Here is a 15,976-nt window from a genome sequence, read left to right as displayed (position 1 = left end):
CGAGTGGGACGGGTATGCTCAGACGTGAGTCCCGTGCTCTCCATGCCACTGGAATCAAGCTATCCAGGCTGATGAGGGCTGAAAGCCCGAAACCGGTCCTTGGATGCTTGTTTCCAGTCCAGGGAGGACCTGGCTTGGCAGTTCGGGCTGGACTGTTCCCATGGGGCGCAGGGTCAAGACTGATTTGCATATAGCTGGGTTCAAACTGGAAAGACATGGTGAGCAAAAAAACAATGGATTTGGGCCCAGATCACTGTACTGGGGTGAATGTATGACATTGTTCTGCATTCTGTCCATCACCTGTTGTTTTTGCTTTTGTCACCCCGAGTGGGACGGGTGTGCTCAGACGTGAGTCCCGTGCTCTACATGCCACTGGAATCAAGCTATCCAGGCTGATGAGGGCTGAAAGCCCGAAACCGTCCTTGGATGCTTGTTTCCAGTCCATGGAGGACCTGGCTTGGCAGTTCGGGATAGACTGTTTCCATGGGGCACAGGGTCAAGACTGATTTGCATATAGCTGGGTTCAAACTGGAAAGGCATGGTGAGCAAAAAAACGATGGATTTGGGCCCAGATCACTGTACTGGGGTGAATGTATGGCATTGTTCTGTATTCTGTCCATCACCTGTGTTTGCTTTTGTCACCCCGAGTGGGACGGGTATGCGCAGACGTGAGTCCCGTGCTCTCCATGCCACTGGAATCAAGCTATCCAGGCTGATGAGGGCTGAAAGCCCGAAACCGGTCCTTGGATGCTTGTTTCCAGTCCAGGGAGGACCTGGTTTGGCAGTTCGGGATTGTAGGAAGGTTGATCCCTGACTATGGTTGCCCCCAACTTTTTGCCTGGTGTTTTGCTGGTTTTCTGACTTAGTTGACCTGAGGCCCTGCTATTCAGGACCTCAGGCCCACTGCTCTCTCTGTAAAATGGATTCCATGTACCTTAGGTACATATCTAAATTGGATACTGAGTCACCTTATCAGTCCCTGTACAGTGTACCTTAGGTACCCAGGGCATAGGTGTACCCAGGGCCTACCAGGGGCTGCAGCATGTATTATGCCACCCCTGGCTGGCCATCCAAATCTGACACAACTGGCTGCACGACAGCTGGGGCAAGGTGGTGTACTCACCCTTTGCTTTAGATATAGTATACCTATATCTAACCCTAAAATGGACACACAGATCTCCTATCAGTCACTCCTATGGCAGGCCTTAACAATCCTGAAGGCAGAGTGCTTGGAATCGTGTGAGATGGTGCTCTGGCATGAGCTGAGCCTGTCTGCGGCTTTCGGGATCCATCCCTTAGCCGTTTCCATGATATCGCATACCATATACTCTTAAGTGCATTATAATCCTCGCGGTTATGTGCCAACTCTGGTATCGCTTTATCAAAACATGTCGAGTAAGGTGTCATACGAATTGGAATACTAACCCCTCGCCAATTCTGGCGACGGGGTTAGCATTCCACCCTTCTAGAGGGACACGACATGTATGTAACCCCTAACCCCGGTTAAAGTCAGACAGAGCCTTAGCATCCACAAAATGGATGCTGCCACCGAGACACAAGTCTGCCCTCCTGCTGCTGGGAGTCCTCCCAGAGCAGGAGATAAGGACAAAGGGTTTCCTGCCAGGGGCGGTGCCAGCACCGTCCCAGACAGGGTTTTGGGTATTGTAGGTAGGCAGGGCTTTAGAGGAAGGTGACTGCACGTGGCACCCCGGTGCTCACTGTGCATAGGCTGGCTGGAACCAGTTCCAGGGTCACTCCAGACCCTGTGCTGGGGAAAAGCCCGCCAAGGAAGTGGGTGTAACCACCCCCCTCCTAGTCCCACCCATAGGGCAGGACTTAGTCGCGTGCCAGCCCCTTTTTACAGGATAAAGGTAGAGACTGGCCCCCTTCCAGATCAGATCATCTTTGAATCCTGAAACTACTTTCTGCGAAAGGAACTCAAGACTTCTTCCTAAGATTTCTCCCTTGTGACTAAGGAGTAGTCACCCTGCATCCGCAGGCACCATCTAAGAACACTGCGGTCTGCTGCAAGTCCTTCCTCCGGAATCCGACTGCCCAGCTCGACGAGAACCGGCTTCCCTGGCACCTCTGACCTCTACCCACCTCTACAGCACAGCTGAGAACCGTGGGTGCGACGAGACCTCGAGGGACCGACCATCGCCAAGACTGCACGACTTCTGCACAGCAAGTCCGCCGAGTGAATTCCTGGTGAGTGCTTTGGGGTCCGAGAAGCCCCCACCCTGAGCAGCTCCAGCACCGAAGAGCAGCCCCCCAGCATCTCCACGATCTGCGTGGGGCCCTTCTGCTTTTTGCTGCTCACCGCGTTGTTTGGCTACTAGCCCGCTGGCTGGTGGCCTTCCTGACGACGCCCGACGACATTTCTGCTGCTGGTCTGGTTGCTCCAGACTGGCCCTTGCTTCCCTCCATTGGAGAAGTACCCTGGACCCTTCTGGTCCGCCCAAGACGCCATTTTAGGTCCACCGCGTGGGCCTTGCATTTGCCAAGACTTGTTGCCCAATCCTGGGTCCAGCGACGTCGACAGCAAGAACCTTCGTGGGACAGCTCGCACCTCCATCCTGGTCGCCGACAACGCCTCCTGGTCCGAGAGACTGCAGAGCCCAGCAGCGCCCACTCACCTGACTGCGGTGACTTCGCCCGGTGCCATCCTGGTGCCCACTTAATCACTGGCTAGTGATTCAAGAACTTGGTCCCCTCTGCTTTCAGGTTTTCTTCTTCCTTGATCCAGGCTTGGATCCATCGAACTTTCCTTCACTGGTCGCCTGCCAGCAACTTCTTCCTTCCAGGCTCCTGGTCCGGCAACGAGATCCCCGACGTCTTTTCAGACCTATGCAGCTGCAGCCCCTGGGCTAGGTAACTTCGGCACTTCGGTGTCCCAGCATAGCTTCACTACCCTAGGGTCAGGATCCACTGTCGTTTTCTTCCTACCAGGTCGGGTTCGCCCGTGAACACTAACTTTGCCTTTACTAGCCTCCATAGACTTTGTCCCGCATCCCGCGTGAGAGTGCACACTCTGCACCCGAGTCCCCTAGGTCTCCTAGTAGTAATCTAACGATTCCCTAGTCAAGTCCTAGCGATTCCAAAGCCTATTAGTACTGTACTTACCTGCTAGTAATTTCGCATTCCACTTTTAAAATATATGGTTTTTCGTGCCCCTCGGGCATTTGTGTATAACGTGCTAACTTAAGTATTTTCATAAGAGTTTTGTTGTGTGCTTAGCACCCTGTCCTCATAAAGAGTACAGGGTTGTTGTGATTCTAATAAATACATTGTTTATTTTCATAACACTTGTGTGGTGTCCTTTCACTGGGTGTTCAAGGGGTAATGTGATGGTAAAACAGCTGGCTTAACACGCCCTCTAGAGTCTTAGCCTTAGACTGCTCGTATCCATGCTACTAGGATAGCTGGTCTATAAGGTTGACTTACAACCAATCATCAATAAGGGTTGTTTGGACTGATATATAGTGATCACTAGAATAGTGAACACTGCACATCAGGCCAACTTCTCACATTGGTGAGCAGCGGTTGGGATTTGAGCTTGCTGTTGTTTTACCACACATGCCCTAAGAATATCTTGTGAAAGATCACATAAGTACTAAAGGTACATATAACTTAGCTTAGAATACTCTGAGTTCTACTGAACCAGCTGTTGTAGCTCCTAGGGCCTAGCACACCCTAAACTACAACTCTAGCAAGGGATCAGTAGGCAAACATATAGTGTAGGTAAGTGCACCACTTACACCTCACTAGAAAAGCATGTCTACCCAGGGAGAATCTACTGAGACTCCCCTGGTCAGTGTTGACCCTCCACAGGTCACTTCAAGATATGCAGCTCTCAGTTTCCAGGAGATGAGACAAATCTGTGTCTCCAGAAAACTGAAGCAGGGGTCTAACCCCACCACTCCCTTTCTGATAGGTCTCTTAGAGACATATGATGCCAGAAAGCTTTCTCAGTTACATGAGAACATGCCAGCCTTAGAGGGAACCTCTGGGGATCCAGACCTCCCCAACACTGATTCAGCAGTTGAGGAGGAGGATCAAGAGGTACTCTCTGGGGATGAGGTAGACAAAGGTATTGAGGTAGTCAGAAGGCTAACTAGGACCAACTTAGACTTACTTGGGCTAGGATCTGGGGGACCCCCAGTACTAACCCGAAGTGGGCCTAACCTTGGAGTTAGGAGAGATAGATCTCTTTCTAGGGACTCCAATAGATCTCTGCACTCTAATGCCTCTTCCCAGGGGAGAAGGAATCCTCCACAGAGGAGATTTACTTCCCCTCAGAGAAGGGAGCATGAGGCTAGGATGAGACAAGCTGAACTGAGGATTGAAAGGGAAGAAATTGCCCTGGCCAAAGAGAAGCTTGCCCTGGCAAGAGAGCAGCAGATGAGTGGGCTAGCTCCCACTGGTGGCAGCAATCTCCCAAGAGATAGAGAGAAGGGTTTAGATACTAAACACCTGACTAAAATAGTGCCCCCCTTTAAGCAAGGGGATGACATCCAGAAATGGATGGCTGCTTTGGAGAGGGCCTGCACTGTGCAGGGCATTCCCCAGAGTCAGTGGGCAGCTATACTGTGGCTCTCCTTTGATGGCAAAGGTAGAGATAAGCTCCTCACTACTAGAGTTGAGGATGCTAACAATTACCAGGTCCTGAAAAATGCACTGGTTGATGGGTTTGGTTTAACCACTGAGCAGTACAGGTTGCTGTTCAGAGACACCCAGAAAACTCAGTCTCAGGACTGGTCAGACTTTGTTGATTGTGCCACTAAGGCTTTGGAAGGCTGGCTACTGGGTAGCAAGGTTACTGACTTCACAGGATTGTATAATCTTATTATGAGAGAGCAAGTCTTAAATAATTGTTAGAACCAGTTATTACACCAGCACCTGGTAGACTCTGATCTGACCTCTCCACAAGAATTGGGTAAGAGGGCAGACAAATGGGTCAGAACCAGGATTAGGCCCAAGAACCAAGGTGGTGACCAGAAAAAGGAATCAACCAAGCGTCAAGAGAAGGGTGGGAATAAATCTCCAGATCAAACCACATCAGGGCCCCAAAAATCCTCTGAGGGGGGTGGGTCCCAGAATCCTTCCAACAACCAGAAGAAACCTTATTGTTATCCCTGTAAACAGGTGGGTCATTTAAAAACTGACAGCAGTTGCCCAAAGAATAACAATAAGGAAAACATACCCCCAAGTAGCATTCCCAAACCTCCTGTTACTACTAGTAGTAATCCCCCAGGTGGTGGGAGTGCCCCCAAGAATTTGGGTGCATTTACTTTGGGAGTTCCTGGGGACTCTGGCCTAACCAGGTCCCCAAACTTAGATACTCTTGTCTGTGAGACTGGCATGGGGTTTGCCAACTTCACAACTTGTCCCAACACTTTGGGCAAGTACAGACAGGAGCCCCTCATCAATGGTATAAAAGTTGAGGCCTATAGAGATACAGGGGCTAGCATCACTATGGTGACTGAGAGTCTAGTCCCCTCAAGGCAACTTTTACCTGGTGCCACATACCAGGTGACCAATATTGATGGAGTACAGAGAGATCATCCCATGGCAGTGGTCAATCTCAGCTGGGGAGGTGTCACTGGCCACAAGAGAGTGGCAGTGTCACCAAACTTGCCTGTAGATTGCCTACTGGGGAATGATTTAGAGCTCTCAGCCTGGGCTGAAGTAGAGCAAGAAACCCATTCTAAAATGGTAAACATCCATGGTAAGGTTAGTGGGGCAGTGATAGCCACAGCCCCAGTCCAAGATGTCCTCCCTGAACAGGTCAGGAGGGTTGTGCCAGTCACAACCCCATCTCAGACAACTTCCTTCCCAGAACAGGTTGTCAAGGCTGTAATGGTAGCAGCCCACACCCAAACTGAGCCCCCTCCTGAAAAGGTTGGGAGAGTTGTGATGGCCACAGCTCAAACTCAGACAGATGATAGTGTTGTGAAGCCTGAAACTATGGATCACTCCACTCAGACAGAGAGTACTGAGGAGGAAGAGAAATCTCCCTCCCACCAGACTTTAGGAAAGGATCAGCCTCCTCAGGGAACTGATCTGACCCCTTGTGAAGAAGCTGCCACAGAGGTAGTCAGGCCTAGCCTGGCAGACCCCCTGATGTCAGTGGACCCTTCCAAGGTGGGACCCAGTCTGGAGCAGGTAACCTGCCCCTCTCTACCCTGCCTCAGTCAGCCCAGGGCTGTAGAGGTCAGGGAGGCCAGTGGTGGACCCCAAAGGGCCCCCTGTCCAAAAGAATTCCCCAATCAGCAGATTAAGGGCACTGAAGCTAGTAGACCTAGCCAAGTGAAAATAAGACACACTCCTGAGGGATCCCCCTTAAAATTAGTTAGGGACCTCCCACAGATGGACACTGTTGGGCACAGCCAAACTTGGGACCTGAGGGCCCCAGACCTGACCTGTCCCTCCAGTAAGCCAAACAGAGGGACCCAACCTCCAGCTGTAGGTAGCCAGAGGTTGACCCTGAGAGCCCAAAACAACTCAGTCTTGGAAAGAAAGGCCTCTATGGTGGATGATGATTGGAGGAAGCTGAGCCCAAAGTTAGTGGAGCCTCACTTCAGTACTCCATTTCAACACCAGCCTTTTTCTTTGACAAAACACACCACAGGTAGAGATTCCCTATGGTGGAGACCCTCAGACACCCTTAGGGTGAGGGATTGCTTAGTGGACCATGACATAGGGGGTAACCATGCCAGTGCTGGTACTTCCTTAAATGGCCACTTAGGCAATATAGGCTTACCTGGACAAGGATAGCCTTATCTCCTTTCGTTTGGGGGGGGGTTATGTAGGAAGGTTGATCCCTGACTATGGTTGCCCCCAACTTTTTGCCTGGTGTTTTGCTGGTTTTCTGACTTAGTTGACCTGAGGCCCTGCTATTCAGGACCTCAGGCCCACTGCTCTCTCTGTAAAATGGATTCCATGTACCTTAGGTACATATCTAAATTGGATACTGAGTCACCTTATCAGTCCCTGTACAGTGTACCTTAGGTACCCAGGGCATAGGTGTACCCAGGGCCTACCAGGGGCTGCAGCATGTATTATGCCACCCCTGGCTGGCCATCCAAATCTGACACAACTGGCTGCACGACAGCTGGGGCAAGGTGGTGTACTCACCCTTTGCTTTAGATATAGTATACCTATATCTAACCCTAAAATGGACACACAGATCTCCTATCAGTCACTCCTATGGCAGGCCTTAACAATCCTGAAGGCAGAGTGCTTGGAATCGTGTGAGATGGTGCTCTGGCATGAGCTGAGCCTGTCTGCGGCTTTCGGGATCCATCCCTTAGCCGTTTCCATGATATCGCATACCATATACTCTTAAGTGCATTATAATCCTCGCGGTTATGTGCCAACTCTGGTATCGCTTTATCAAAACATGTCGAGTAAGGTGTCATACGAATTGGAATACTAACCCCTCGCCAATTCTGGCGACGGGGTTAGCATTCCACCCTTCTAGAGGGACACGACATGTATGTAACCCCTAACCCCGGTTAAAGTCAGACAGAGCCTTAGCATCCACAAAATGGATGCTGCCACCAAGACACAAGTCTGCCCTCCTGCTGCTGGGAGTCCTCCCAGAGCAGGAGATAAGGACAAAGGGTTTCCTGCCAGGGGCGGTGCCAGCACCGTCCCAGACAGGGTTTTGTGTATTGTAGGTAGGCAGGGCTTTAGAGGAAGGTGACTGCACGTGGCACCCCGGTGCTCACTGTGCATAGGCTGGCTGGAACCAGTTCCAGGGTCACTCCAGACCCTGTGCTGAGGAAAAGCCCGCCAAGGAAGTGGGTGTAACCACCCCCCTCCTAGTCCCACCCATAGGGCAGGACTTAGTCGCGTGCCAGCCCCTTTTTACAGGATAAAGGTAGAGACTGGCCCCCTTCCAGATCAGATCATCTTTGAATCCTGAAACTACTTTCTGCGAAAGGAACTCAAGACTTCTTCCTAAGATTTCTCCCTTGTGACTAAGGAGTAGTCACCCTGCATCTGCAGGCACCATCTAAGAACACTGCGGTCTGCTGCAAGTCCTTCCTCCGGAATCCGACTGCCCAGCTCGACGAGAACCGGCTTCCCTGGCACCTCTGACCTCTACAGCACAGCTGAGAACCGTGGGTGCGACGAGACCTCGAGGGACCGACCATCGCCAAGACTGCACGACTTCTGCACAGCAAGCCCGCCGAGTGAATTCCTGGTGAGTGCTTTGGGGTCCGAGAAGCCCCCACCCTGAGCAGCTCCAGCACCGAAGAGCAGCCCCCCAGCATCTCCACGATCTGCGTGGGGCCCTTCTGCTTTTTGCTGCTCACCGCGTTGTTTGGCTACTAGCCCGCTGGCTGGTGGCCTTCCTGACGACGCCCGACGACATTTCTGCTGCTGGTCTGGTTGCTCCAGACTGGCCCTTGCTTCCCTCCATTGGAGAAGTACCCTGGACCCTTCTGGTCCGCCCAAGACGCCATTTTAGGTCCACCGCGTGGGCCTTGCATTTGCCAAGACTTGTTGCCCAATCCTGGGTCCAGCGACGTCGACAGCAAGAACCTTCGTGGGACAGCTCGCACCTCCATCCTGGTCGCCGACAACGCCTCCTGGTCCGAGAGACTGCAGAGCCCAGCAGCGCCCACTCACCTGACTGCGGTGACTTCGCCCGGTGCCATCCTGGTGCCCACTTAATCACTGGCTAGTGATTCAAGAACTTGGTCCCCTCTGCTTTCAGGTTTTCTTCTTCCTTGATCCAGGCTTGGATCCATCGAACTTTCCTTCACTGGTCGCCTGCCAGCAACTTCTTCCTTCCAGGCTCCTGGTCCGGCAACGAGATCCCCGACGTCTTTTCAGACCTATGCAGCTGCAGCCCCTGGGCTAGGTAACTTCGGCACTTCGGTGTCCCAGCATAGCCTCACTACCCTAGGGTCAGGATCCACTGTCGTTTTCTTCCTACCAGGTCGGGTTCGCCCGTGAACACTAACTTTGCCTTTACTAGCCTCCATAGACTTTGTCCCGCATCCCGCGTGAGAGTGCACACTCTGCACCCGAGTCCCCTAGGTCTCCTAGTAGTAATCTAACGATTCCCTAGTCAAGTCCTAGCGATTCCAAAGCCTATTAGTACTGTACTTACCTGCTAGTAATTTCGCATTCCACTTTTAGAATATATGGTTTTTCGTGCCCCTCGGGCATTTGTGTATAACGTGCTAACTTAAGTATTTTCATAAGAGTTTTGTTGTGTGCTTAGCACCCTGTCCTCATAAAGAGTACAGGGTTGTTGTGATTCTAATAAATACATTGTTTATTTTCATAACACTTGTGTGGTGTCCTTTCACTGGGTGTTCAAGGGGTAATGTGATGGTAAAACAGCTGGCTTAACACGCCCTCTAGAGTCTTAGCCTTAGACTGCTCGTATCCATGCTACTAGGATAGCTGGTCTATAAGGTTGACTTACAACCAATCATCAATAAGGGTTGTTTGGACTGATATATAGTGATCACTAGAATAGTGAACACTGCACATCAGGCCAACTTCTCACAGGGATGGACTGTTCCCATGGGGCACAGGGTCAAGACTGATTTGCATATAGCTGGGTTCAAACTGGAAAGGCATGGTGAGCAAAAAAATGATGGATTTGGGCCCAGATCACTGTACTGGGGTGAATGTATGACATTGTTCTGCATTCTGTCCATCACCTGTTGTTTTTACCTTACTAAAAGTGGCATTTTCAAAATTGTAATTTAAAATCCAACTTCACCATAAGTTAGGATTTTTCATTACAATTCTAGAGACACCAAACATGAAAGGGTCACTTGTTCCCATTTTGAAATTACACTTTTAAAATGTAAAAAGCTAACTCCAATGTTATCCAATGGGGGGAGGTAGGGCTTGCAGTAGTGATAAACGCAGTTTGATTTTTCACTACCAGGACAAGTAAAACTTACAGTACATGTCCGGTTTGGAAAAAATACATTGCACTCTGCCGTCTGGGTTTTCCAGGGCCTAGCCTAGGGGTGACTTATATGCATTAAAAAGGAAGGTTTGGGCCTGGAAAAATGTTTACCCTGTCAGGTCCAAATGACAGTTTAAAACTGCACATATAGGCTGCACTGGCAGGCCTGACATATTTAAAGTGCTACTCTGGCAACGGTAGTGCCACTTTACTTGGGACTTACAAGTAAATTAAATATGTCAATTGGGCATAAACCAATTCTGCCTCGTTTGAAGCAGAGAGCACAAGCACTTTAGCACTGGTTGACAGTGGAAAAGTGTGCAGAGTCCTATGGCCAACAAAAATGAATTCAGCAAAAATGGACGAGTGAAGGCAAAAAGTCTGGCAATAAACCTGCAGAAAGGGCCAAGTCCAACAGTATTACATTGACTTAAGTGCTTGAAAAGCAGAACAAACACTGTCACAGCAGTGACATCTAGTGAACATTTATGAGTAAGATGGCTTCAGACAGGTGCCCTCATTGGCCAGTCACAAACAGTAAGAAATATACCAAATTCGTACGGTCTGCAAGCTAGAGAAGGTCAAGGGGTCTGCCACTGCCTTAAGAGCCACAGTCATTGAAAGAGTCATCAAGTGATTCACTCAATTTACGTATGTGTTTCACTGTCCTTCATAACATTCATGCACACAAGGATATTCATTACAATTGGTTGTTATTACACATAAATGTAAAACGATATAAAAATACATGCTTTGACACGTGATACAATAGTCTTACACTTTTGGTGGTAATTATGCAAATGGTCAATAATATTATATATGAAATATTCGTACATTTTATTAAACTAAATATGAATTTACTGCTGAATCACAAATCTAGTCATGGGCTGGTTACCCATTAAGGATTCTATGTTTTGCAGTTAAGGACAATGGGTTAGAGTGAAGCAGTTACAGTGAAGAAAATTTGTTTGCACAAAATCATATTTTTTGCCCAAATATGGAAGCTGGGATTTCAGCCCTGGTTTTTTGTTCACACTATCTGCAGGACAAGAAGAGGAGTTACCTTTTTTTCTCTAGCTCTACATGAAATGGCAGTGCTTTTAGAGCTAAATGAGAACACTTCGAGCCAGATGTACTAAACCATATAGAGTTCACAAAACCGGAGAGTGGTTAAATGCTGAAAGCATTTTTTACTGTGTACAAAACACATTTTGCCGTTAGGTAAATTGCTACTTAATCATAAAATGAGTTTAGAAAAATATAACAAATCAGTTTAAGGCATCCCTTCAAAATTGAGAATTGTATGCAAGGTATCAATGGTTTGCCATTGCAATTTTGATCACAAACCACTAAAAAGTTACTAACTCTACAAAAGAGGTGTAAACTAATTTGCGAATGGTAAGTATTGGCCTTGCAGCCCATCCCCCTTATTGAGAGTTTAAAAAAGTTGGTCTCAAACAATCTTTTTTTTAAAGTCAAACATTTTCTTTTAAATGCAGTCTTGTTTCCTTTATGGAAAATGGGCTGCATGTGTAAAAAAAAAAGCGTTATTGAAATATGATCACAAATAAGTTGGTCATCTGCTGTGCTGACCCCAGCAAGCCACCATATCTTTGATGGCATCGAGTCGGAATAAGTGTTATTTGCACCATGCCTAATTAATATTCAGGAGATAGGTCAGATTGCAACCGACTGAAAATGGTGATTTTGCGAATCAACCTAATAGCACATTGATTCGCACAACGTCATTGAATTGGCCAAACATTGGCACGCAATTTGCGATCACGTTGTGTGAATCCATTGTTAGGATATCTGGTCTTTGTTCAGAATGCTGAAAGAAACTTCCTTGCAAAGTATACAAATAACATACTAAAGATACTTGACAAGAAATATTTCTAAAAACAAGGTGGGTAAACCAGGTGTGACTCAATCATGAAATATCATACATAAAATAGTAAGTATAAAGCAGTCCAGTAAATTCCATAAATGAAAAAATTGTATGCTCATTACATAACAAAATAAATGTAAGGAAAGAGATGCAGTCCAATGGCGTGTCTATATTTTTTTCTGTTCTGCATTTAAACTGCTCAATTGGTAAAAGGATAAGCATGTATATTTCATATGCAATTGAAGATGCTACTGGAACAGTAGCTACCCTTTGTTATGCAGGGTGATGCAAAACAGAGGGGCAGGCCCCTGCTGTCCAGTGGCTCTTCCTTCAGTTGGACCCCATAGCTGGGGCAGATTTTGGCAGATCTATGCATGGCCTTGCCTTCCCTCGCCCGCCCCCTGAGAGTCACAGAGTGACTCTGCCTGTGGGGATCTTACAGCAAGCGAAGAATCATGCAGCAGTGCCACCCAGTGGTCAGTCATCAAATAACATTGGCTGCGGTCACTGAGGATGTGGACAGGTTCCTATACAACGGTGACACCCAGAGACCAATCAAGGCATAGAACTGCATGGAGGCCAGGCAGGCCTCGCATTTAGTCTATAAGCTAAAGTGACCCACTCTGTCCCTTGTCCATAAATACAAGTCGACAAGAGAGGTAGCCTCCCTAACAAGCATATGCAAAGAAATCGTTCTCGCCTTTGGAACCTTATGTGTATTTAGCTATGCAGCACATTTGCCTGGGTGCTGAAACATCTACTGTTCTTTAACATGGAGGGAAAGTAAGCACCAAACTGTGTGACATGCTAGGTATGGGAACACATGGAGAAAAATATTGCCTTTCAGCAGGAAATGGTATAGTCCAAAGCTCTGTTTTTAATATACAATCAGGGCCTTCGTTGGTCATATCACTGAAAATACAAGATTTAAAAATATTATTGTTTAATGGTGCTTGTGGAAGACAATTTCTATGGACTGGAATATAGAATACTAAAGTGATTCTGGTATTTTACTAACCTCTGCTGGTCGTTTTCCATAAAGACACTTAAATAGAGGAAGTGGAACAGAAAAAACTCCCTAAGCCGAAGCAGACAAGTCCTAGGGTTGATCTCCAGAGCCCACAAAGTACAAACACATAAGTATATACTAAAGTATATACAAGAGGTCTCGAATGCTCGACCTGAAAAGCACATGGTTAGAAGCCACAATATTGTTGATAGTGCAGAGGCAACAAGAGCGGATCGCAATGTTCCACTTTAATGCACAGGTTTGTGTTTAATCAGGTTTTTAAGCTCATAGCACTGCCGCTCTCAAAGGTGTTTAAGTTCTGTAATGCAAGTCACTTAACCCCTTACACTGAGCGCACTCTCTTTAGGAAAGTTGGGATGGTCGTCCATCCTATTGGTCAGCTGTTAGAAATCTTGCCAAGGTGTCTGCCTGGCGGCTCAGAGTGAGGACTCATTCTGGGTCTTCCAGCCATTAGTTCTGTCACTGGACAAGGTCCATCCGCTGAGGCACACATCTAGAAAGCGTTGAAAGAGCTCCCTTCTATCAGCTCCTTTCTTCTGCTCTTGAACAATCAGGAGTCGGTGGGCGTCGAAGGAACGGAAAAACGGCACCACGTCACACGCTTGATCCATCATGGCGTCCATCAGCACCACTGCCGGGTAACTGCCTGGAGAAAAACGAATGCCAAAAAAATGGGCACATTAGTCATGCAGAAGGCTGCAAGGATGAGCAGAAGAGAAATTAAAGAGCATGAGGTGGTATTATGGGAGGAAAGAAGGCAAGAGTGTCAGAACTAGGGTTAGGCTGAGGTTACAACTTCGTATTATGTCGATAGGACACCATTGATATTAGTCTTGGATTTTTCTGTCAACAAAAAAATCAGTAGCTTTGTGTAGCACTACTTGTCCCCCCGAGGGCATCCAGACGCTGTAAAAAAACATTATTATTAGACTCATTGATTTCATGGCTTCAATAAAAGCACATCAAGACTACAGCTCCCAAAATACACCAGGATGTCATATGAGCACCGGGAATAGAACAATGGACTCCTGAAGACATGCATCCATGTGAGAAAGGTAAACTCATAGAGAAGGACAGCAGGGTAGCAAGGGGAAAGAAGCAAACCAGGAGTGTTAAAATTGCATTAAATCAAGCATCTCAACATTTTATGCTTGATGTTTTCTCAACTCCTTTGCAAGGATTCTGGCCGTTGTTTAGGAATAAGTGATGTAACTCAATACAGATTACAGGACATCATTTTTTTAACACGTTTCTTTATTGAGTTTCTTAACAAGAGTACAACACAAATGGTCATATTCGGTAGTGCACACATTTTCAATAGTTATAAGGAGCAATCATGATTGTCTAATGTTTACATTTCTCAGGGTGGTCCCATGGGTAGTGGGTCTAATGCCCCCTTGTATGCCTAGGACAAGAAAGTCGGAGTGGTGGGTTAGTATAAGGAGAAGGGGGATGGAAAAGGGGTCAAAATAAGTACCCCCTGTGTTAGGGAATTGCATGGGTCTTAGGGGCAGGATGAGGGAAGGGGATGGATACTCACGGTGTATGGTAGCCTTTAGGAGTGTGAGGCTGGGGAGTCTGTGGAAGACTCCAACAGTGGATCGATCAGTTTAGAGACTAGTGCTTCCTAGCCTGGGGTCAGCAAGCATCGGTTTAGTCCTCTGACGTCCTCACAATGTAATGCCATTGCTTCGGCCTGTGCCCATCGGTTGACCAGGGCCAGCCATTGTGCAAGGGTCTCGGGGGTAGGTGATTTAAAGCGAGTAGTGATTGTTTTCTTGGCCAGTATGAGGGACAGGTCAAGGAAACGCATTGCACCTTTGCGTTTACGCGGCCTAGAGCATATGCCCAGGAAGTCTACCTCCCAGGTGGAGAATGTTTGAGATGTCTCTGAGGATTTCCCACCGTGAATAAATAGTGGTCCAGTATGATAGCAGCTGGAGGCAATTCCACAGAATGTAGAGTGGGATGGAGTGGAGCGGCATTGAGCACCGTGGCAGTCCGTGGAGTGGTATTAAGTGGAGTAAAATGGCATGGAATGGAGTGGAAGGGTATTGAGTGGAGTGGCATTGAGTCTGGTGGATTGGCATTGAGTGGAGTGGTTTTTAGTGGAGTGGCTTTGAGTGGAGTGGCTTTGAGTGGAGTGGCATTGAGTGGAGTGGCACTGAGTGGAGTGGCATTAAGTGTAGTGGAGTGATATTGAGTGGAGTGGCATTGGATCCCTCGACCCCTCACAGTCAGGCTTCCGAGCCAATCACAGCACCGAGACCGCCCTCATCGCCGCCACCGATGACATCCGAGCCCTGATGGACAAGGGAGAAACAGCGGCCCTCATCCTCCTAGACCTCTCCGCGGCATTCGACACTGTCTGCCACCGCACCCTAGTACAGCGCCTCAGCAACGTCGGAATCCAGGACAAGGCGCTGGAATGGATCATCTCCTTCCTCGACGGAAGAACACAGAGAGTCTGCCTACCACCGTACAAGTCAGAGGCCTCCGAAGTCATCTGCGGCGTCCCTCAAGGGTCATCTCTGAGCCCCACCCTCTTCAACGTCTACATGAGCCCCCTCGCAGCCATCGTACGCAAACACAACCTCAGCATAATCTCCTACGCCGACGACACCCAGCTGATCCTCTCCCTGACCAACGACCCCGCCTCCGCCAGAGCCAACCTGCACGAAGGGATGAAAGAGGTAGCCGAGTGGATGACGACCAGCCGCCTGAAACTGAACTCTGACAAGACGGAGGTCCTCATCCTGGGCTCTTCACCCTCCGCCTGGGACGACTCCTGGTGGCCTCCTGCCCTGGGCACCGCACCCAAACCGACAGACCATGCACGCAACCTGGGCTTCATCCTGGACTCCTCCCTCTCCATGACCAGGCAAGTCAACAACGTCTCCTCGGCGTGCTTCAACATCCTACGCATGCTACGGAAGATCTTCTGGTGGATCCCCACCGAGACCAGGAAGACCGTCACCCAGGCCCTCGTCACCAGCCGACTGGACTACGGCAACGCCCTCTACGCCGGTACCACCGCCAAGCTCCAGAAGAGACTCCAGCGGATCCAGAACGCCTCAGCCAGACTCATCCTCGACATCCCACGAACCAGCCA

The 15,976-nt window shown here is 48.7% G+C and overlaps 1 protein-coding gene across 2 annotated transcripts in view; it reads right to left on the bottom strand.

The window, feature by feature from the left end:
• Positions 1–10,652: 10,652 nt before the first annotated feature.
• LOC144768631 (uncharacterized) overlaps positions 10,653–15,976 on the bottom strand; it is a 1,076,067-nt gene continuing 1,070,743 nt past the window's right edge. For both annotated transcript variants that reach the window (XM_078652440.1, XM_078652441.1), the window contains one exon: positions 10,653–13,510. In XM_078652440.1, coding sequence (XP_078508566.1) covers positions 13,281–13,510 — 230 coding nt within the window. In that variant the 3' untranslated portion in view covers positions 10,653–13,280. The remainder of the gene's footprint in view (positions 13,511–15,976) is intronic.

Source organism: Lissotriton helveticus, chromosome 7 (genome assembly GCF_964261635.1).
Source record: "Lissotriton helveticus chromosome 7, aLisHel1.1, whole genome shotgun sequence".
NCBI classification, from domain to species: Eukaryota; Metazoa; Chordata; class Amphibia; order Caudata; family Salamandridae; genus Lissotriton; species Lissotriton helveticus.
This window is presented reverse-complemented; position numbering and strand designations above follow the sequence as displayed.